The sequence below is a fragment of the Bos mutus genome, chromosome 8 (assembly GCF_027580195.1).
Source record: "Bos mutus isolate GX-2022 chromosome 8, NWIPB_WYAK_1.1, whole genome shotgun sequence".
Lineage (NCBI taxonomy): Eukaryota > Metazoa > Chordata > Mammalia > Artiodactyla > Bovidae > Bos > Bos mutus.
This window is the reverse complement of record NC_091624.1, coordinates 73,088,206-73,111,590: the sequence shown is the minus strand read 5'-3', so window position 1 is coordinate 73,111,590 and position 23,385 is coordinate 73,088,206. Positions and strand designations below refer to the sequence as shown.

The 23,385-nt window shown below is 40.9% G+C and overlaps 1 protein-coding gene across 2 annotated transcripts in view; it reads right to left on the bottom strand.

Annotated features, from left to right (window-relative positions):
• Positions 1–23,385, bottom strand: part of PDCD1LG2 (programmed cell death 1 ligand 2) — a 64,313-nt gene that overhangs the window by 3,547 nt on the left and 37,381 nt on the right. Inside the window, exons 5-6 of one of the 2 annotated variants that reach the window (XM_014476871.2) lie at positions 15,882–16,019; positions 12,612–12,661 (exon numbers count right to left, since the gene is read on the bottom strand). In XM_014476871.2, coding sequence (XP_014332357.1) covers positions 12,612–12,661; positions 15,882–16,019 — 188 coding nt within the window. The remainder of the gene's footprint in view (positions 1–12,611; positions 12,662–15,881; positions 16,020–23,385) is intronic. The other variant, XM_070376122.1, reaches the window with a different exon arrangement.

Genomic DNA, 23,385 nt, shown 5'->3' with positions numbered 1-23,385 from the left:
AAAAGAAAAGGAGACATGTCCATGTTGCTATAATAGAATGCCAAAGCTGTGGTTGGTTCTCTGATGGAAGTTCTTAGAGGAAAGACAAGAGAATCAAGTAAACAAAGCAAAACAAAATGAAGATATTGGACCAACTACTATATAGGTATATATAGAAAGCTGGCCTCATATTTTAATATAAGGTATATAGAAATATAGAGAGGTATACAGAAGTATACAGAAAGAGGTATACAGAGGTATTTAGAAAGCTGGCCTCTTATATTTTAATCTTAACCTAAACTATGGCAATGAGAGCAGTTTTTTGAGTGCCTCATCTCTAATACTTCATTGTAAGACTCTTAGATGACTAATGTGCTTAAGTTATTTTCAAAATTCTCCCGTGGCCTACCTGACACAGAGTCTTGCAAATAAAAACACAATACATGTTTGAGAGTGAATGGATAAATAAATAGTGTTATACTGGGGATCACAAGATCTTTCAATTTTTTTGTCATTATTTCATCAATTGTCACTTAACATGCCTTAAATTCAATCTCATGATCTCTAAAGTAGAGAAGTCAGGCTGCTTTATTAGGTCTGGAAGCTCTAATAAAGTATGACTTGGATGACTAGAATAACTTTTTTCTTAAGGAAGCATAACACATATCTGGCCATAGCAAACACCCTCTTCCAACAACACAAGAGAAGACTCTACACATGGACATCACCAGATGGTCAAAACTGAAATCAGATTGATTATATTCTTTGCAGCCAAAGATGGAGACACTATATACAGTCATCAGAAGAACAAGACTGGGAGCTGACTGTGGCTCAAATCATGAACTCGTTATTGCCAAATACAGACTTAAATTGAAAAAAGCAGGGAAAACCACTAGACTTTTATGTATGCCGTATATCAAACCCCTTATGATTATACAGTGGAAGTGACAGATATATTCAAGGGATTAGATCTGATAGAGTGCCTGAATAACTTTGGATGGAGGTTCATGACATGGTACAGGAGGCAGTTATCAAGACCATCTCCAAGAAAAAGCAATGCAAAAAGACAAAATGACTGTCTGATGAGGCCTTACAAATAGCTGTGAAAAGAAGAGAAGCTAAAGGCAAAGGAGAAAAGGAAAGATATACCCATTTGAATAGAGTTCCAAAGAATAGCAAGGAGAGATAAGCAAGCCTTCCTTAGTGATCAATGCAAAGAAATAGAGGAAAACAACAGAATGGAAAAGACTAGAGATCTTTTCAAGAAAATTAGAGATATCAAGGGAACACTTCATGCAAAGATGGGCTCAATAAAGGACAGAAATGGTATGGACCTAACAGAAGCACACACTACTAAGAGGAGGTGCAAGAATACACAGAATGACCCAGATAATCACAATGGTGTGATCACTCACCTAGAGCCAGGCATCCTTGAATGTGAAGTCAAGTGGGCCTTAGGAAGCATCACTACAAACAAAGCTAGTGGAGGTGATGGAATTCCAGTTGAGCAACTTCAAATCCTAAAAGATGATGTTGTGAAAGTGCTGCACTCAACATGCCAGCAAATTTGGAAAACTCAGCAGTGGCCATGGGACTGGAAAAGGTCAATTTTCATTCCAGTCCCAAAGAAAGGCAATGCAAAAAAATGCTCAGACTAATGTACAATTGCACTCATTTCACACACTACCACAGAGAAGGCAATGGCACCCCACTCCAGTACTCTTGCCTGGAAAATCCCATGGATGGAGGAGCCTGGTAGGCTGCAGTCCATGGGATCGCTAAGAGTCAGACATGACTGAGCGACTTCGCTTTCACTTTTCACTTTCATGCATTGGAGAAGGAAATGGCAACCCACTCCAGTGTTCTTGCTTGGAGAATCCCAGGGATGGGGGAGCCTGGTGGGCTGCCTTCTATGGGGTCACACAGAGTTGGACACGAATGAAGTGACTTAGCAGCAGCAGCAGCACACACTACCAAAGTAATGCTCAAAACTCTCCAAGCCAGGCTTCAACAGTACGTGAACCGTGAACTTGCAGATGTTCAAGCTGGATTTACAAAAGGCAGAGGAACCAAAGATCAAATTGCCAAGATATGTTGGATCATCGAAAAAGGGAGAGAGTTCCAGAAAAACATCTACTTCTGCTTTATCAACTATGCCAAAGCCTAATCACAACAAACTGTAGAAAATTCTTCAAGAGATGGGAATACCAGACCACCTTACCTGCCTCCTGAGAAATTTGCATGCAGGTCAAGAAATAACAGTTAGAACTGGACATGGAACAATAGAGTGGTTCCAAATCAGAAAGGAGTACATCAACGGTGTATAATGTTACCCTGCTTATTTAACTTATATGCAGAGTACATTATGAGAAATGCTGGACTGGATGAAGCACAAGCTGGAATCAAGACTGCCAGGAGAAGTATCAATAACCTCAGATTTGGAGATGACACCACACTTATGGCAGAAAGCAAAGAAGAACTAAAGTGCCTCTTGATGAAAGTGAAAGAGTGAAAAAATTGGCTTAAAACTCAACATTCAGAAAACTAAGATCATGGCATCTGATCCCATCACTTCATGGCAAATAGATGAAGAATCAATGGAAACAGTGAGACTCTTTATTTTCTTGGGCTCCAACATCGCTGCAGATGGTGACTGCAATCATGAAATTAAAATACGCTTGCTCCTTGCAAGAGAAGTTATGACCAACCTAGACAGTATATTAAAAAGCAGAGACATTACTTTGCCAACAAAGGTCCATCTAGTCAAAGCTTTGGTTTTTCCAGTAATCATGTATGGAAGTGAGAGTTGAACCAAAAAGAAAGCTGATAGCCGAAGAATTGATGTTTTTGAACTGTGCTGTTGGAGAAGACTCTTGAGAGTCCCTTTGACAGCAAGGAGGTCCAACCAGTCCATCCTAAAGGAAATCAGTCCTGAATATTCATTGGACGGACTGATGCTGAAGCTGAAGCTCCAATACTTTGGCCACCTGAGGCGAAGAACTGACTCATCGGAAAAGACCCTGATGCTGGGAAAGATGGAAGGCAGGAGGAGAAGGGGAAAACAGAGGATGAGATGGTTGGATGGCATCACTGACTCAATGGACATGATTTTAAGGAAGCTCCAGGAATTGGCGATGGACAGGGAGGCCTGGTGTGCTGCAGTCCATGGGATCGCAAAAGTCGGACGCAACTGAGTGACTGAACTGAACTGAACTGAATTGATACATATCTATGGTATCAGAATTCAGTTCTAGTTGACCAGCCATATCCGATTCTTTGCAACCCCATTGACTGTAGCACGCCAGGCTTCCCTGTGGGTCAACAACTCCCAGAGTTTCCTCAAACTCATGCCCATTGAGTCAGTGATGCCATCCAACCATCTCATTCTGTTTTCCCCTTCTCCTCCTGCCTTCCATCTTTCCCAGCATCAGGGTCTTTTCAAATGAGTCAGTTCTTTGCCTCAAGTGACCAAAGTATTGGAGCTTCAGCTTCAGCATCAGTCCATCCGATGAATATTCAGGACTGATTTTCTTTAGGATGGACTGGTTTGATCTCCTTGCTGTCAAAGGGACTCTCAAGAGTCTTCTCCAACACCACAGTCCAAAAGCATTAATTCTTTGGCACTCAGCTTTCTTTATGGTCCAACTCTGACATTCACACATGACTACTGGAAAAACCATAGCTTTGACTAGACGGACCTTTGTTGGAAAAGTAATGTCTCTGCTTTTTAATACGATGTCTAGGAATCAGAATCCACTCCTAAATTTATACTGGTTGAAAGCTTGTTTGCCTGCATAACAACAAGAAGCCAGGGGCCTGAATAGCCCCACAAGTGAGTCAAGTTAGCTGCAAGGAGAACTTCCACAAATGGAAAGGGTAGTGTACCACAGAAAAGGATCCAGGAATTCTGGACTAGGAGTTCCATCATAAAGTTATAACATAACCTGGTGCAAGTTACCTTGTCTGTTACATCCCTGCAGTATGTGTCCACTCGTTCTCAGTTGCCTGAGCTAGGAATCTGTGAGAGGCAGCTAAGACACTGATACATGTCCTTGAAAGGGAGTAAAAGCGTTTCCCTCCCAAAAGTTGAAGAGGATCCTAGGAAGAACCCTACATAATGCATTTGACTACTGAGATATAGAGAGATGAGTGCGGGATGGTTAACAGGGCTTAAAAAACTCCTTTCTTCATCTAACAGGCACCCCTGGGTACTTAAAACAGTGACACATTGGGGAATTTAAAAATGTACTAAAGTACAAACAGAATTCAGGAAACATGAAGAAAATAATATGAGGTTCCATCACACAATGACAATTATTATGGACATTTTTTATGATTATGAGCAGTTTAATGTTTTTTATTGGCATTTTAATGTCTTCATTTTGGGGGGAGAAAGCAGGTATGGTGGGTATATTAAATACTTTCTTTAAATAGAGAACTAATTATATGATGAATATATTCTTATGCTTTATCCTTTTTTCTTTTTTATATAGAAAGCATTTTTCCTCAGAAACAGAATGTTAAATGGTAACATATGGTCTATTGTTTCCCTGTTGTATCAGTCAGGATAGCCTAGATTATGCTGCAGTAACAAACAACTCTTAAATCTCAATATAATAAATAAAGGTTTATTCTTGCTCATGCTCCATGCCCACCGACGGTCAGCCAGGCGCCCTGTTATTTGTTGTTACTCAGAAGCCCAGGCTGATGTAGAAATCACTACCTTGAATGTTGCAGATGAAAACAGAAAATACAGCAAAGCACAGGCTAGCTATTATATATTCTACCCCAAAGTAACAGACATCACTTATGCTTACATTTAGTTGATCACAGCAAGTCATATGACCACACTTATGACCTAATTAATCACAGAGAAGTGCAATCCTATTGTGTACACAAGAGCAAGAGATCTAGAATTGTGTGAAATAACACTAATGACTACCACATTCATCATGGAGAAGGATGGGAAAGAGCCATCTCCTTGGCTACATTTAGTTTTATATGAGTTTTTAATTTTATAATATTAAGGTTAAGGCCTTGAAGGCCCGTCTTGGGTGATTGAGAAGTCTGGATTTTCACAATAACAGGAACAGGCACTACCTTTCCCAGAGCTCCCTAGAAAGTTAGGGGTAGAAACATGGAGTGGAAAACCCAGCCCAGAGCAGCTGTTAATTGAATTACTGAGCCCTTCTGGGCACTCTCACAGTAATCAGGCCTCACTTCAGTCACTGGTCAGTGAGGCAAAACCAGCAAGCTCTTCCTTTCTTAGGTGGGAAGCAAGAGTAGTTATTTGAATAAGAGTCTTGCCAGAAGTATGTGTGACACATATCTCAATGTTCACAGTAGCACTATTTACAACAGCCAAACATGGAAACAACCTAAGTGTCCATTAATAGATGAATGGATTAAGAAGATATAGTGTATGTGAGTGTGTGTATACACACACACAATGGAATATTAGCCATAAAAAGAATGAAATATTGCCATTTGCAGCAACATGGAGGGACCCAGAGAATATTATACTTAACAAAGTAAGTCAAAGAAAGACAAATATCTTATTTGTCTTATTCCACTTACATGTGGAATCCAAAAAAAAAAAAAAAATACAAATGAACTTATTTACAAGACAGACTTACAGACATAGAAAACAAACATGATTACCAAAGGGGCAGGAACGAGGTTTAAGTTAAGAGTATGGGATGAAGAAATACTACCATATATAAAATAAACAACAAGGATTTACTGCACAGCACAGGGAACTATATTCAGTGTCTTATAATAACCTGTAATGGAGAAATATCAATAACCTCAGATATGCAGATGATACCACCCTTATGGCAGAAAGTGAAGAGGAACTAAAAAGTCTCTTGATGAAAGTGAAAGAGGAGAGTGAAAAAGTTGGCTTAAAGCTCAACATTCAGAAAACGAAGATCATGGCATCTGGTCCCATCACTTCATGGCAAATAGATGGGGAAACAGTGGAAACAGTGTCAGACTTTTATTTTTTGGGGCTCCAAAATCACTGCAGATGGTGATTGCAGCCATGAAATTAAAAGATGCTTACTCCTTGGAAGGAAAGTTATGACCAACCTAGATAGCATATTCAAAAGCAGAGATATTACTTTGCCAACAAAGGTCTGTCTAGTCGAGGCTATGGTTTTTCCTGTGGTCAAGTATGGATGTGAGAGTTGGACTGTGAAGAAAGCTGAGCGCCGAAGAATTGATGCTTTTGAACTGTGGTGTTGGAGAAGACTCTTGAGAGTCCCTTGGACGGCAAGGAGATCCAACCAATCCATTCTGAAGGAGATCAGCCCTGGGATTTCTTTGGAAGGAATGATGCTAAAGCTGAAACTCCAGTACTTTGGCCACCTCATGCGAAGAGTTGACTCATTGGGAAAGACTCTGATGCTGGGAGGGATTGGGGGCAGGAGGAGAAGGGGATGACAGAGGATGAGATGGCTGGATGATCACCAACTCGATGGACATGAGTTTGGGTAAACTCCGGGAGTTGGTGATGGACAGGGAGGCCTGGCGTGCTGCAATTCATGGGGTTGCAAAGAGTCAGACATGACTGAGCAACTGAACTGGACTGATAATGGAAAATAATCTAAAAAACTATATATGTATTATTGAATCATTTTGTTGTACAACTGAAACTAGCACAATACTGTAAATCAACTATACTTCAATAAGAATTAAAATTAAAGAAATGAAATGAAATATGTCCAAAGAACATGGTCAGAGCAAGTCCCAAGACTTCATCTTCTGAAATGATAATGAGTAAGAATATGAAGGCCCAGGATTGCTCCTGGAAAGCCGAGAACCTAACACTGTCCCCCAGTGGTGGTTTTTGGGGGTGAGGCAGAGCTAGGGTAGCAGAGACTGTGTCGGAGAGTGAGAGGCTAGCTTGGCCTAAGAACTTCCGGTGGGCTCTGGCCTCAGACTTCATGAAGCTGACATAGGAGTGGGGGTGACATTGTATCACTTAGCTCAGGAAGAAGTATTTGGTTGACCAAGAAGTTCGTTCAGGTTTTTCCATATCTTACAAAAAACCCTGAAGGAACTTTTTGACCAACCCATTACATTTAGTGTGGAAGGAAGTGTAAAGCCTGGGAGTACCTCTAGGTCAGAAGACAGCAAACTTTTTCTGTAAAGGGCCAGATTATAAAAAATTTAGATTTGTATGGGCTATATGGTCTCTGTTGCAATTACTCAACTCTACCATAAGAAGCAGAGGAACGGATGGGAAATTAGGGGAGGGACAATATGAAAACGGAAAGCATGATTAAGTTTTAATAAAAATTTTGTTTACAAAAACAGGTGGGGATTTGACCCCCTGACCATGGTTTGCCTACTCTTATTTTTTTATCAATACACACCAGTGGGTAGGAGAGTGTTAACTGTGGTTGATTCTCATTAATAGGTGCCTACTAAAGTATGACAAATGTTCTAGAAATCATTATAAGTTGTTCTTTTTTGAATTGGCAAACTCAACTAAAATTAAACAAGATTTTTTAGTAGCAAGCTTAATTTGGTCAAAATCAGTCACTTTCTTTTAAACTGATCATAGAATAAGCTAAAAGAAGTGTAGAAAAACAGCTAATAAAGCAGACAAAACCAAATACCCAATAGTTTTATTAACAGTAATATCTCACTTCATTTCATTGACTAAGTAGATATAAAACATGTACACTTAGAAGAAGCCAGGAAATAATGCTGTGACCATGCACTTAAGAGAGGTATAGACTGTGTGTACAATGCAGAGGGAAAAACAAAGAGGGCCGAGCTGCAGAGAGTCTTACAGACTAAGAGAGGGAGGACAGTTTAATGCATAGGCATGGGCTCTGTACTGGCATACTTCGGTCTATTTTCTGGCCCATGCATTCACTAGTCATATGACCTTGCACAAGTATCTCCTCATCTCTGAGACTGGAGATGGTGGGAGGAAGTATATAGGGCTACTGTGAAAATTAAATGTACCTCTAGAGTGTTTAGAACAGTGGTCTGGCATTAAAACAATAATAATGCTAACTTATTATTCTATACTAAGGCAGATCCTACAAGAAGTTTGAGTTTGAGTCAGCAAGAAGGAATGAAGAGGGCATTCCAGGCAGGAGACACAACATGAACAAAGGCGCAAAGGTAGGAATGAGCATGACTTGGGGACAGGAAAGGGAGAAGGATGGCCTGAAAAGCCATGCAAAAGAGCTCAAATCTAGTCAAGAGACAGAAGACTGGCCTGATGATGAAAACAGCGTAGGGGTGTGCTGCTCCACTCAAGGGGACTTCCCAAAGCTATCTATACATAGTATACATATCTATCTATAGTTCTCACTGGGTGTTGGCAATGAAACAAGATATTAGTTAAGTCAAGTCCAGCTCTTATAATTTGTCCATTTTACTGAGAAGTAAAAGTTATTTTTTCAAAAAACTTGTTTGATTTTATCAAGTAATTTCTTGGCTACAAGTTTTTTTTTTTTTTTTACCCCCTCTAGATCTACTCAGATATTCATTACTTCAAAATATACAAAGTGGTAGATTCTGAAGTCACAGATGCCCTTTTGTTACTGAATGGTTGACAGGCAGGGAGTTGAGGGAAAAACATCTTGCTGAAATAAACAAAAACCCCTAAATAGTCTACATGCAAATCTGGAGTGCCAGCTGCATGGATGAGCGGGTATTAGACAAAGCCCTGGTCATTTGGAAAACTCGAGTGACCAGAAAATACATGGCCACATACTTGTATTTTCAAAGGCTCTAGGAAGTCTGGCAAACTGACTTACTCCAGGCAAGAATGTCCCCCTCATTTCTTGATGCCTGTGATGGTTTATTTTATGTTAATTTGGCTAGACTGCTGTGCCCAGCTATTTGGTGAAATGTTAGTCTAGATGTTGCTCTGAAGGTATGTTGTATAACAGATGTAATTAACATTTATTTCCATCAGCTGACTTTAAATAAAGTAGATTACCTTCCATAATATGGGTGGGCTTCATTCAATCAGTTGAAGACCTTAACAGCAATCAGAGAAGGAGGAATTCTGCCTCAAGATTGTAATATAAAAAATTCTACCCGAGTTCCCAACCTGCCAGCCCTACAGATTTCATACTTTTCAGGCTAAGAATCTGCCTGTAATGCAGGAATCATGGGTTTGATCTTTGGGTTGGGCAGATTCCCTGGAGAAAGAAATGGCAACTCACTCCAGTGTTCTTGCCTGGGAAATCCCATGGACAGAGGAGCCTGGCAGGCTACTTACTGTCCACGGGATCACAGAAGAGTTGGATGTGACTTAGTGACTAAACAACAAGTAGTTCTGTGGTTCTGTTCTTCCGGAGAAGCATGAAGTGCCCCCCTCATCCCCAGCAACACATTTCAAGTTTTCTTGGCTGTCCAAACACTTGGCCCCAGAGCTATTCTCTTTCCATCCCTCAAATTAGTATTTCCATGTCCTGTTCCCTCTTCTTCCCAGGGGATATTATTCCAAATGTTAAATCAGTTCTCAATAAAGAGTTAATAACTGATGAGCAACTTTTTAGGGAAGAACTTAAAAAAAAAGCATCTACTGAAAATCTAACACATTTGTATCTGCTTTGACAAAACCATAATACATTATACTAAATAAAAATAATTTTTCCTTTAGTACTTTGCTAATGATCATCAACCAAGTTCTATATTTTATGCAGCTCTAAACATGATTAGAAAGACTTCAATCAATCTGAAAATAACTTTGAATGCAATCAAAACAAGTACTAATAGACCATAAAATAATGTCATGTACGTATGTACATGATAAAGATGAACAGAAATACAGATAAACACAGTTTTTTTTAAAAAATGAAAAACATCCCCTCCACATTTGTCATTAAATGGCCAAGGCCCTCAACTCTTCCCACCCTGTACCCAAGGCAGACATTATTCATCCTTCTATCACCACAATTTGCACCTTGAAACGGTCTCCCAAACTATCCTCATCTCTGCTCCAGGCATTCCCTGCACCTGACATGAGGCTTGTTTGCCCTCCTGGACTTGATTTAACTTTCTCAATTTACAGATGACAAAACTGAAGCACAGAGAAGAGGCAGATCTTACCTAAGATTATGTAGCTAGATCACAGAAAAATTTAAATCTAAATTGTCTTGAATTTTAATTGTGACCTCTTTAAATAGATATTTCAGGTATAAAATAAAGAGAATAATGTAATGAACATCCATATATCCACTACTCAGTTCAGGAGGTTAAATTTGATGTTTACCATTTCCATGCTATTTTTGTACTTCTTTTGTACTTTGTACATATGACTGTTTCCCATATACACTACTTAAGGTTGTTTGCATGTTTCTGAACTTTCTGTCATTGGTAATATGCTATCTATGCCTTTCTGCATCTATCTTTCCTCTCAAAATTATATTGTTCAGATTTATTCATCTCAAAAATACATCTGGTTTTGGTGCTTTCATTTTAATTATTGTCTAGTCTTCTTATTCATCTTTTCTCTTTTTGATTCATATTTGATTATTTCTAATTTGTCGCTGTTATAGGTAATAGTACCAGGCACATTCCTATCTGTATCTTCTATATATATATAGAACTAAGATACCAGTTCTATATATAGAACTGGTCCTGACCTCTTACTACTCTCAGGTAAGTGTCAAGGAGGAGTGAGGGAGGAAGAGGAGAAGCATCACTTTCACCTCCCTGACTCTTCCTTCCTCCAGGTTAAAAGGTAGAGAGTGTGAGTAAATAATTGTGGAGGGGCAGTGGGTTGGGCAGGGGATGGAGAAAATGAATCCCATTTCTTTAATTTGCCTTTTGATCAAGATAGTTACTTTATTTTGAATTTCAGACAACCATTAAAAGAGAGTGTGAGATTTCTCTGTTTATAAAGGAGCTCTACTGGTTAAAAATGACTGTGACACCCTCACTGTATAACTGCAATATTCAGACCATGCGGCAGGTCACAGGAGAGACATTTAGGTTGGCAGCAAGCTGTTGAGTAATCAGTTCCTCAAATAGGTGTTTCTGCCTTCATTACTCAGATTCTAAACTCTTCCCTTACAATATTATGTTTCTAGGAAAAGATTTGAAAACTGATCGACAGGCTCAATTAACCTACAGGCATGTTTTGTTTAGTTTGTTTGCTATTTGAAATACTTTCAGCTAGCATTTAATAATTAAGATATTTTATATATAAATCCGGATTTCTTCTCTGGCAATGTAAGGCTAGTGCTAAACTGACAGGGAAAATGCTCTCCAATTTGTCAAAATCCCTCCCCTCCCCACTCCCTATTTGGTTAGGGACAGTTTTTACTCATTTCATCACTGGCCCAATAGGCATCTGAGTTTATTACTTCTGTGCTCAAGTTTTGCACTATTTCTTCCTTATGCTGAGCAGCTGAAGGAATCACTTATTCAAACATTTTGACCTCATGAAATTCAGCAAATATTGGGCCTCTTTCATGGGAACTCACCTGGAGGCCAAGGAGATCAATTTATAGGAATACAGGATTTTTGTTTCCCAAGAAACAAATGTTTGTATCAGAACTTGCAGTGTTGATCTGAAAGTTGTCTCATGATTCAGAAAAGCTCAGGCAATGGGATGTCAAGCACAGCCAGCTTAGGCTGCATTTCTTCTCTGGCACTGGGTCCAGGAATGAGTCTATAGCAAAAGGATATATTTTCAAGAATCTCTTTCAGGGAAGTGGTGGAGACAGGGAGGGTGCAGGAGCCTCTTTTCATTTCATTCTTTTAAGTCATATTTTGTGCTTATGAACTGCCATGTGTGATAGATAAGCCAAATGCAGACCCTGGTATTTGAAGGTTTTCTAGGGTTATTTTCATAATCAGTGTCCCTGGAATCTGGGGAATATATTCAAAAGAATTCAAAAATAAACACTTCTTAATATTCTGAGCAGCTGATAATACATAGTTATTTAGAAATGTCTACGAATTGCCTATCATTATTGTGGTAAACTCATAACGTCATGTGTGATACCATATGATCCCTAGATTTCAGGCAAAGGAAGCTTTCCCAAGAGAGCCAGAAATACCCATTTTACTATGTGACCTAGAGCCGTGGATCTCCAACAGATCACTTCCCCAGTGTCTATGCTTTCCATCCTATGAAGCTAAATGGTTTCAGCAACCCCGCCTCTCCTGACCTCTAGATCACATCCTCTCTCTTCCACAAATTCCAGCTCCAAGCCTTTCAATCTCATGAAGAGACTTCTACATCTCCAGAAATACCCTTAACCCACAACCCACAGTGACTTAACGACTACTGCAAAAATCCCAGCTGCTGACTGTGTCACAGTAAACTATCTTCCTTTTGCTGTTAAATTTAACCATGTTTCTAATTTGAGCCCAGATGTGCCGTGCATTATCTTCTAGGAGTGCTTAGGAATATAAACAGACTAAAGGCTACATAGTTGTTCTGTGGCTATTCAACTGACACCATCTTTATTTTCCGAGAAAGGTATGGAACAATGCAGGATTGCAAGAGAAACTAAATGCCACTTATCAGGAAGATTCTGCCCAGGCTATTTGCCCTTGGTGCCACAAAGCAGAGGTTTTATTTCTTAATTTAATCTGGGAGAGAAGAGAAGGTGAAAAAGAAAAGAAAAATCATGATTACTCACAGCTCTGTCCACTTCTCTCCTTACCATGGTGGCAGATCTTTTTGTTGAATCTGAAAAAGAAAAATTCCAGGGGTGGGTTAAGATTAACAAGGAAACTGTTCTGTTTATAGGTGAAATAATGGCAGAACAAAAAGTAAATCCAAATAAATCCACATAGAGAAGCATAAATTTCCACCGTGGTTTGAGACCTCAGGCTGGATACAAACTAAAACCATACTCTTAGGAGAAAATTCTGAAGAAAGAAGGCCTCGGCTTACTTCCCATTCCCTTGTCTGCCCAGGCCCCCAGGTCCTCAGAGGCTGAGGGACTGCTAATTTGGGTATTTAGCCCAGGAAATACCTCTGAAATTCTCTCTCCCTGTTCTACTTTAGTCTTGAATACCACTTCCGTCCTGTCTTCCCTACACAGAGCAGAAGGTCTAATCAATAAATCTGTACTAAGGTGTAATTGACTGATACTGGTTCAAAGTAACTTTGGGAGCAGAAACACAAGTTCACAAGACTGGTTGCTGCTCATCATTGTTTCCCTGGCTTTATCTCTTTATCAAGCCCTGATTTCACACATTCCCTCTTATTCTGATTTTCTTACAAGGTTCAATACCCATGTGCTGCAGTTGCTTGGGTTCCTGAACTCAGTCCATCCCTAATCTGCTTTTGTTCTGCATGTCAGCTTCTTAGTAACTCCTTTGTATCCATCTTGACCTTGGCCCAGATTTAGAGGGCTTCTATCCAGCATTGCAATCTCCTCCAAGAGCATTTGTATTTGAAAGGGGTCAATGGCTAAGCTATAGGAATTGCCCTTGAATGTTGGAGATTCAGTGAAGGACTCTAACTCCTGAGGTCAGTGCTGTCATTCTCTGTGATTCTCATGCAAACATTAGTCAATATATTTGGGCTTTGGTTTAAATCTCTGCAAAGCTCTGGCTCAGTCTTTTAGGGCAAAATGTGGTGCACAGGCTAGTACTGGTGGGCGAGTTGATTATTAACAGTCCACAATGAGATAGGTATAGAAATGAAGTGCAAACATTAGAAATTTTTATAGTAATTCTTCTAATATGTTAGGTTTTTTATGATCATATTTATTGAAATATCATATTATGTTTATTAAATCCAATAGAAATTAGAAATACTTCTCTATCCCATACAGTAGCTACTAGCCCCATGTGACTGTTGAACACTTACAATATGTGAGCACTTAAAATATGACCCAGGACTTGAATTTTTGTTTAATTTAAATAACCACATATGACCATGTTGTATAGAGCAGGTTAGCATACATATCTGCATATCAGAGGTTCAAAGTCTAAAATTTTATTGAACAATTTTGTTGTATATGCCAGGTAATGTTTTAGACACTGGACATATACTGATGAAAATGAGAAACCATAGTCCTTGAATTCATGTGTACTTGTATACTCCCTTCTAAGAGAGCAGATCCCAAAGCACAAGAGTTACAGAGGGCTATTACGTAGCAATGGTGATTTCACTTTAGTTTATTAAAAAATAAATCACTTGAAAATGTATTCACTTAACTCTTATTAGTAACAAATCTCTCCCACTCTAGTTGGTGCCTGAGACTCACACCCAACTTGGTGCTACTTACATTTGAAATTGGGATGAGGGATGAGGGGAAGACTTCTTTTCCCCATTCTATCTTTAAGAAATGTGGCTCTACTTCATTTTCTCAGAGAGTAAGGATAAAAAATCTGCTGCTCATTTATGAGGTGCCTAATGGGTTCTCAGGCCCCAAGCCTGGAACCTTGGTTATAAAATGCTTCTGAGGGGTACACATGAGGGAAGTACTAGAGGAATGCAGGACTTTCCTGGTGGTTCAGTGGTTAAGAATCTGCCTGCCAGTGCAAGGGACAGGTTTCTGATCCCTGGCCCGGGAAGATTCCACATGCTACATAGCAACTAAGCCCGCATGCCACAACTATTGAAACCCACACGCTCTAGAGCCTGTGCTCCACAGCAAATGTCACCACAATGAGAAGCCCATGCACTGCAACTAGAGTAGCCCCTGCTTGTCACAACCAGAGAAAGCCCACGCAGCAACGACAACCCAGTGCAGCCAAAAAAAGAAAAAGAATACAGAAAATAAGGTTCTGATGAGGTGCATCTGTCATGACTCTCTGAAGTCACAGATTTTCAGAAGTGATTCTGTTTAGTCCAAGATTTTTTGGGCAAGACCCTAAAATTCCTCTACTTCCATTCTTTCTCCCTATCCCATTTTTTCTCCTTTCCTCCCTCCCTTATTCCCTTCTTCCTTCCTCCCCAACCCCCCTCTTTCTTTTGACAACAGTTCGTGGATCTTGGATTCTACAGTAGAGGGTTTGTGGTTACTACCCAAGCTAATGCACACGTAGGTCAACGGACAAATAGATGATGACAATATTTCATGGCAGATGAGAATATAGAAGTTAGATTGTAAATGTAGGATAACAATCACTGAAAAGCCCCCCAGTCCTCAAATAGTGACCACTTCAAATTCTTAGTGAATTATTCCTAGCTGCTATTTCCTTTTCTATAGGCTGTGTATAGATCTTGGGAGGAGGCTCACTGGGTGCTGTGTAGGAAAGGACCTGTTTAGGAAAGCACCAGATGGGCTTGCAGGTATTCTGGCCTGGGTTCAAACACCACAGGCATGCTCTGCCTCACTGTCACAGAGGAATGGGAATAGGCTGGCGAGCCTGTGATGGGCTGAGGAGGGAGCTGCTGGAAGATCTCAGGGTACCACCAGTCAGGTGCTTTCCCTACACCAGATGGCCTCACACTTCTTTCCTTTCCTTACCCAACCAGAAGATTCAGATTCCTGTGGGGAAGAGGACGGCTCAGCCCAGCTCAGACCCAGAATGGGCAAAGGAGGAATGAGAACTAAAGGAGTCCTCATGAAGGATCCTGCCATCCTCCCACCAGTGAACTCTGACTGCACAACCATCCGCATTGCCCAAATAACACTGATCTCATGAGGCTGATGACACTTCTTGGCTCAGAGAACAAAGCAAACCATTTCAGCTACAGGAATGAAGCACTCATTCAAAAATATTCAGTTTTTTAATTTTTACTTTTATCAATATTTTTATTCAAAAAAAATTGTATCTTACTGAAGACCACAGGCATTTTCTCCTGGGAAATAATCATCAGGACAAGCCCCAAGAAACTCATGAGCCCTGAGTGGACACAGTGTGAAGCTACAAGTCAGTGGGGCCAAACAGGGCCTCACACTGCAGACACCCAGTCTACTTGGTCACCATGAATAAAACTCACTTACCTTCTCCAGAATACAACTTCTGGCAGAGTCGTTTTCTTAGGGCTACCACTGTGGCTATGAATATGGGAGCAACGATGAGGGAGAGAATGAAAACATGAAGCAGTGAAGAGGAAGGGATCTTGGGGTCTTCCAGAGGACCTGGCAGAAAGAAAAAGCACCAGAATCCCACTGTATGGTAACTCAGAGGCAAACCAACAGTGCAGCCAAGTGAGTTATAACCAACACGGCCAACTTGCATTGAGCGTTTACTCCATGCCAGGTATTTTTCTATGAATGCTGTGTCTATATGAATGACGTCTGTATCAGCTTCTTTACTCTTCATGACCACTTTATGAGGCAGGCTGTACTATAACTCTCATTTTATTGATGAAGAAAGTGAGGCACAGAGACCTAGCACACCTTCCTAAAATTACACATTAAGTGACATAGCTGAGATATAGTCCAGGCTGCCCGATTCCACATTCCATGTTTTTCACCAGTCTTATATACCTACTGTATTATGTTCTCTTTCTTTCTCTTCTTTCTTCCTCCCTCCCTTCCTTCCTTCTCCTTCCTTTCCTTCTTTTTCTTCCTTCCTTCCTTGCTGTTTCTCCTTCATCATCTCTCTTTTTACAGTAGGATAATCCCTCAGCCCGAATATGTCTCCCCCTCCACTGTCAAGCATTCATGATGCTTAGAATATATCTGATCAGTTATTCAACCTCTAGGATTAAGAGGATCCTTTTGAAAAAACAGAATATCGTATCTTAATGTGAATCATTACAGCCAGCCATTTTCCTTTTCTCAGGGAATCAAGGTCTGGCACTGAGGAAGAGATGAGTTTAGTAGAGAGGTGGATGAGAAGAGTAAGTTTGGAGGCTGGGGAAAGCCTTTGAAAGGAGTGCTCTGGTTGGAATGAGGGCTCCAGACTGACCAAGGACAGGCCTGGATGGGGGTTCACTACAGGGAGATGGAAGCATACTCAAGTAAACTGTGCCCTTTCCAACAGGCTGAATTTTGCCTTATGGAGTAACTCATAAAGAATAAACATAACAGGGAATTCCCTGGCTGTTCAGTGGTTGGGTGTCTGCACTCTCACTGCTGACGGCCTGGGCACGGCCAAAAAAAGAATAAGTGTCATAGCCTGGTCCTGGAAAAGTCTGCCAAAACTGCTCTTGAGGAAGGGCTCAGTCCTGCCCTGTCTTCCCCTTCTCCCATCATAGTGCTATCTGAGAACCACAGACAGTTTTAGCTAAGAAGGGACTAGGTGTCATTTAATTTGAGGCGCTCATCTTAGACTTGAGGAAGTAAGGCTCCAAGATCTAAGGTCATCACTGCTAATGGGCTGGTGGCTCAGTGGTAAAGAATCCATTTGCCAAGTAGGAGACACCGGTTTGATTCCTGGATTGGGAAGATCCCCTGGAGAAGGAAACGGCAACCCATTCCAATATTCTTGCTTGGGAAATTCCTTGGACAGAGGAGCCTGGTGGGTTGAAGTCCACGGGGTCACAAAGGGACGGACAAGACTTAGTGACTGAGCACACATGCACACATCAGTGCTAAGTAAGTGACCAAACCAGGACTGCAAACCCAGATCTGTCTGATCCAAAGCTCAGGCCCCACAGGTATTTGTCTCTAAGTTCAAGATTGTAGTGAACATAAAGATAAAAAGCATTAAGAAGTTTGCTTCATCTAAACGTTGGATAATCCATATTTAAAATTTTTAATTGAGGTATAATTGTCATATAACATACTAGTTTCAGGCATATACCATAATGATTTAATATTTGTATACACTGTGAGTTATCACCACAATATATCTAGCTAACAGCCCTTATCACGCATAACCCAGAGTAACTAATGTTTTCTTAGAAGTGCTTACTAGGGCTTCCCAGGTGGTGCAGTGGTAAAGAATCTGAAGGTTCAATCCCTGTATTGGGAATATCCCCGGAATAGGAAACGGCAACCCATTTCAGTATTCTTGCCTGGAAAACTCTGTGGATGGAGGAGCCTGGTGGGTTATAGTCCATGGGGTTGCAAAGAGTTGGACACAATTGAGCGACTGAGCACACACACACAGGAAGTGCTTATTAAGTATTTGCTGCATATAGCACCATAAGTCAAGGAGTTCTTACTGTCCCCATAGCAGGAGATGTCCTTACCTCAGTGCCTTTATGCAAACCCTTGTCCTGTAAGGTTCCCTCATAGTTCCTTCCAAACACAAATTCTACTTATTCTTAAAGATTTTCTAATGCTGAACATGCAATAAGACATCAGTCTGCTTAGAATATAAGTACATGAAATTACAAAGACTTTTGCAAAGTCATCTCTGAATCCCCTAGAGGCAAGCACCAGCTATATGAAAGGTGTCAATAAGGATTTGCTGGACTGAATTGACTATCTGTCCATCTAGTCTACCTTGCCCAATCTTTCTTATCATTAGTTAAATCTTGTGACAGACTGCTAAATCCATTCTCTGTTTCTTCTCTAGTATTACCTAGGTGTTAGCTGGACACATGGTTTTGCTGAGACTACATGTCTAAGCCTTCCCTGCAGTTAGGTATGGCCAGCCATGTGAACTAAGTTCAGGACTAGAGAATGGGTTTTTCTTGTGTCTTGGCCTTCAAACACTGGGTATATTTTTTTTCTTTCTGTGGGCTGAAACATGAATGTGGCAGTGACCTAGCTTTGACAGTTCAACAGGGTGACATCCTGGAGAGTGCCAGAGCAATAAGATGGAAAGAACCTATATTACTGAATAACTATATAGAATACAGCAACTTACCTGCTCTGACCCACCTTCTATCTCTGAATGTGACATCAGAGAGAAGTATACTCCTGCTTTAAGCTACTATATTTCGAGTCCTCTTAGCCTAAATCCTAATGAATATTATTCTAGACTGTTTTATAACAATTGCATGCTACTTAACAATGAGATGTCCTGATGTGATGGGGAAAATATTGGATCTGTTCTTATCTACAGTCTCATGCACTTATAAGGAAACGAGGCTTCTTGCTGGACAAACCATGGTTTTGTTTGTTTTTTTTTTTTCCCTGTATCTATCCTTTTTGACTGCTAAGGACTTTACATATTTCATTTAATCCTCATGATAACTCTATTAGGTATCTACTATTATTTTTCCCTGTTCTACAGATGAGAGGCTGAGTTCTAGGGTGGCTCAGTCATATGTTCATGTTCTCAAAGCTAGGAGGTAGCAGAGAGAGGATTTGAAATTCTAGTCCATCTGACCTCAGAGCCCGTGCTCCTGAGCACTGCCAGAGAGTCACCTCCAAGTCTCCTGGGAGAGCTTCTCTGCCAGCCCTACAAGGGTCTTGTTATAGTTATTTCCTGTGCTCCCATCTCATTGTATTTCCTAATGAAAACGCATCACTGGCTGAGTGGAAGGAACCCTGTTTCAAAAGGAAAATGGTGTCACTGCTCCTTAATTTCTGATTGAAAATTAGGATGTTCAGTCATCTATTCTGGAGCTACTGGAGCACCTCCCACCCCAGACTCTCACTGCTCTATGTGTTTTATTCATTGACTTTTGAAGAAGTATGTGTGGGTCACAGAAGTCAGCAGTGAGAAGCCAATTAATGAGAAAGGGCACAGTCATAAGACAACTTAAAAATGTCTTTGAGAAATAGAAGCAAGGAATCCATGGGAGGATGTGTGACTTTGGTCATTTTGTTACCGGTATTTGTATCACAAACTAGGCAATCATTTGTATCATACAGACTGGCAGCTGGGATGATAGGACTGGGGTAGTCCAAGAGTAAGTCTCCAAGTCATTAATCTCACATTTACTGAGCACTTACCATGGGCAGAGCACTCACCATGGGCAGAGCACTCAGGTTTTGCTTTAGTTTGGATATAAAGAAGACTCATGTGAACAATTAAAATGCATTGAAAATAAAAGAGCAATGAAAGAGAAAAGACAAGCACAGTTGCAGGCAAACAAAGAAATAGGTCTTAGGAAGTGAGATGAGGGAAAGATACCTTGTACTCTGGAGTTACCTGAACTACCCTGAGAGCTGGTGAAGACAATGAAGAATGATATTTTGTGTGGAAGAAACTGCCTGAGGAAAGAAGTCATGGTGACCAGAGAGGTGCAAGTAGGTTCAGAGAGTACAGGGTGAGGAAAGGGTACTACTTGGAGCGGAGGATCCATGACTGGGGGCAGGATGAATATAGAGCTGAGAGCGACTCTCAACTCAGAGAATCTAACTGCACAAAGATTCCTCCATCTCCCTGCTGGCTGCATTCATGAGCGATATCCTAGGAGCTCCCAAGCTCTGATGCAGACCCCACAGGTACCTCCACAATTGTTGACTCTACTATTAGGTCTCTCCCATGGAGAGAAGGGCCAGCTTACTTCATTCTTAACTTCTCACTGCTTTAAGGCTTCTAGACAAATGGTCAGTCTGCCCGTCCACCTCTCTACTATGAAGAGAAAAATACTGATGTAATCAGTGATGACAAGGGTAGGTTGTAGTTATTTCCAAATTCTTCTTATCCAGGCCCTTGTTTCCCAGTGAAGATCCTTATGTAAGTGTCACTCTAGAAAACCACATTTCATCCAATATTGGCCAACATTCAACCAGACAGAAAATTCTACATAACAAAGGAAAGTTGACTAGACAATTCTTGGAAAAAACTAATTCCCCTGGGATTATTAATATTTGAGTCTGTGGAGCTCTGGTACAAATTAGTTATAGCTCAGTTTCTATAAGGTGACAAGTCTGGTGGTCTTAGTTGTGATAAAAGGAGATGTAGAGAATGTTGAAAGGTCAACTTGCCTAATTCATTATTTTCACTTAAAGTTGGTCCTCAAAATGGTACACTTATAATGTCTTCATTTCTGTCCATATCCTTAGCATGAATCCTCTCTTTGCCTTCTCACTTCATCATAATAACTTAGAAAGAAGCTGGGCTAACTTTAGTGTTGGAATTGTGTAGTGAAGTGTGGGGAGATGGGGAAATGGGGGTTTGGAATGACAATGGAGCTGGCTGCCTCTAAAACTATATCAGGGAGGATTTTATTTTCTAGAAAAAAAATGCTAGGAAATTAATGATGAGATAGGCACTGAGTCATTTCAAAGTTCTCTGACTGGCCTGTGGATCAGTGCCAGTCCATGACAAAATTTAATTTGAGATAGAGCAGGTATCTCTGGTGCCCCAACTCATATTCTATCTGTCCCATGTGATTTCAGCCATGGCTCAATGTGGCTGAATGACGGATGGTTCTGTGCAGGTTCTAACTCACTTCTCCCTGACAGCCATGCCTCAACAGTGTGCTGCTTTTGTGCCAGGGCTTCCCCAGTGCTGAGGGTTGTTTCCTCTCATCACTTTTTCCAGTGACCTATTTGTAGAGTCTTTGCTTCTCCTATCCACAAATTTAGGTTGCCCTGGATTAAAATTCCAGCTCCCTAGTGGCCAATACTTCTACCAAGGATGCTGTGTACCAAGGGACATGTTCTACCGCATGTAAAGTTATAGCTACTCCCTAGTCAACTCGAGCTCTATCCACCGTCAGACCAGCGGGCAAAGCAAAGAATAATAATACTGGTAGAGGAACTGATCTTGATTCCCACGTTGTTGCTGTTCAGTCTCAGTTGTATTTGACTCTTTGTAATCCCGTGGACTGCAGCACGTCAGGCTTCCCTGTCCTTCACCATCTCCCAGAGCTTACTCAAACTCATGTCCATTGAGTCAGTGATGCCATCCAACCATCTCATCCTGTCATCCCCTTCTCCTCCTGCCTTCAATCTTTCCCAGCATCAGGGCCTTTTCTAATGAGTCAGTTCTTCACATCAGGTGGCCAAAGTATTGGAGCTTCAGCATCAGGCCTTCCAATGAATATTCAGGATTGATTTCCTTTAGGATTGACTGGTTTGATCTCCTTGCAGTCCAAGGGACTCTCAAGATCTTTTCCAACACCACAGTTCAAAAGCATCAGTTCTTTAGTGCTCAGCCTTCTTTATGGTCCAACTCCCACATCCATACATTACTGCTGAAAAAACCATAGCTTTGACTATACGGACCTTTGTTGGCAAAGTAATGGTTCTCATGAAGAATTCCAATCCTGCTACACAATGGAGGCAGGGAAGACTGTCTGGAACTCAGGGATCCACTGATTCTCTGAGTCTTGTAACTTCCATACCCAGTGATAACAATGAAAAGGCAATTGCAACAACTGCAGTCTGCTGAGGATGAGGGGACTAAGGGCTCAGGTTTCCCAGTGTTGAAAGTCTGAGTCACCCCCATACCCCTCCTTCCCTCCACCCTCCAGGCAAACAAACTATTCCATCTGAAATGCTGAGTGAGGGAAAGCTAGAATGTATGCTGATGAGAGAGATGACAAATATCAACTATGGCTTGGGATCAGTTGCAGCAGCAGAAACTGTAACTTGTTTCATGAACTCTGGTATATGTATCTTGTGCAGCGATAGTAGCTACTTCCCTGCCCAAAGGCTCGGAGATAGTAGTTAGAATACAGGGCATGAAGGGACAGACTTGAGCAGTGCAAGGGATTGACTACTGTCATCCTGCCTCACTTTCTCTCAGCCTCTCTTCTGAGTTTAGCCACATATTGGGTAGAATTCTGGGTGGGCCTAAACTCACTTCATGGTCAGTGACTCCCTCAGGTGGACACTTGCTTTCTGCCCTGAAATGACTTTGATGCCATAGATGCTGGGAGAGCTCTCTCAGCCCACATGCGTGCATAGCTCACAGCAGAAGGAAGTTATACTCCTGGGGACAACTGCTCACCACTGGGGGTGAAAGCAAAAGATTAGTCCTTCAGTCTGAAGCTCTTTGAGTTAACATTTTAGGAGATGATCTATACACTTCTCATGAGGTTCTTGAGTATTTCAGCTTCTACTGTTCATGCCAACAATTGGAATAATGCACCCTTCTATTTTCTCTTCCTTCTTTCCTGTCTTAATTTTTGAACATCTCACTTCTGCCCCTTTGGGTCAATACCTAAATGCCTGCATGCCACACAAGTCCTCATCATAAGCCCTTTTATCTAACTAAGATAGAGAGTAAATAGTGGAATATAATGATAATATATCAAATCTTCTGTAAAGTCAAATTTAATCACTACTAAGGACTGTCTTTGTTCTGAAATTATATCCTTTATTGGTAAGATAGCAGAATAATGGCTCCTCTTAAAGATGTCCATGTTCTGAAACCTATGAATGCATTATCCTACATAACAAAGGATTGTGCAGATGTGGTTATATTAAGGACCTTGAAATGGGAAAACTATCCTGAATTATCAGGTTGAGGTATGTATTGGAGGGGCATCTAATGTAATCACAAGGGTCCTTAAGAGGTAGAAGACAGAGGCAAGAGAGTTAAAGAAAGAGATGTGATGACAGAAGCAGAAATCTAATGCTGGTTTTGGAGGTGGAAAGAAAGGCCATGAGCCAAGGGATGGAGGTAGCCTCCCAAAAGTGGAGAAATCCAGAAAATGAATTCTCTCTTAGAGCCTCTACAATCCCAGGACAACTTGATTTG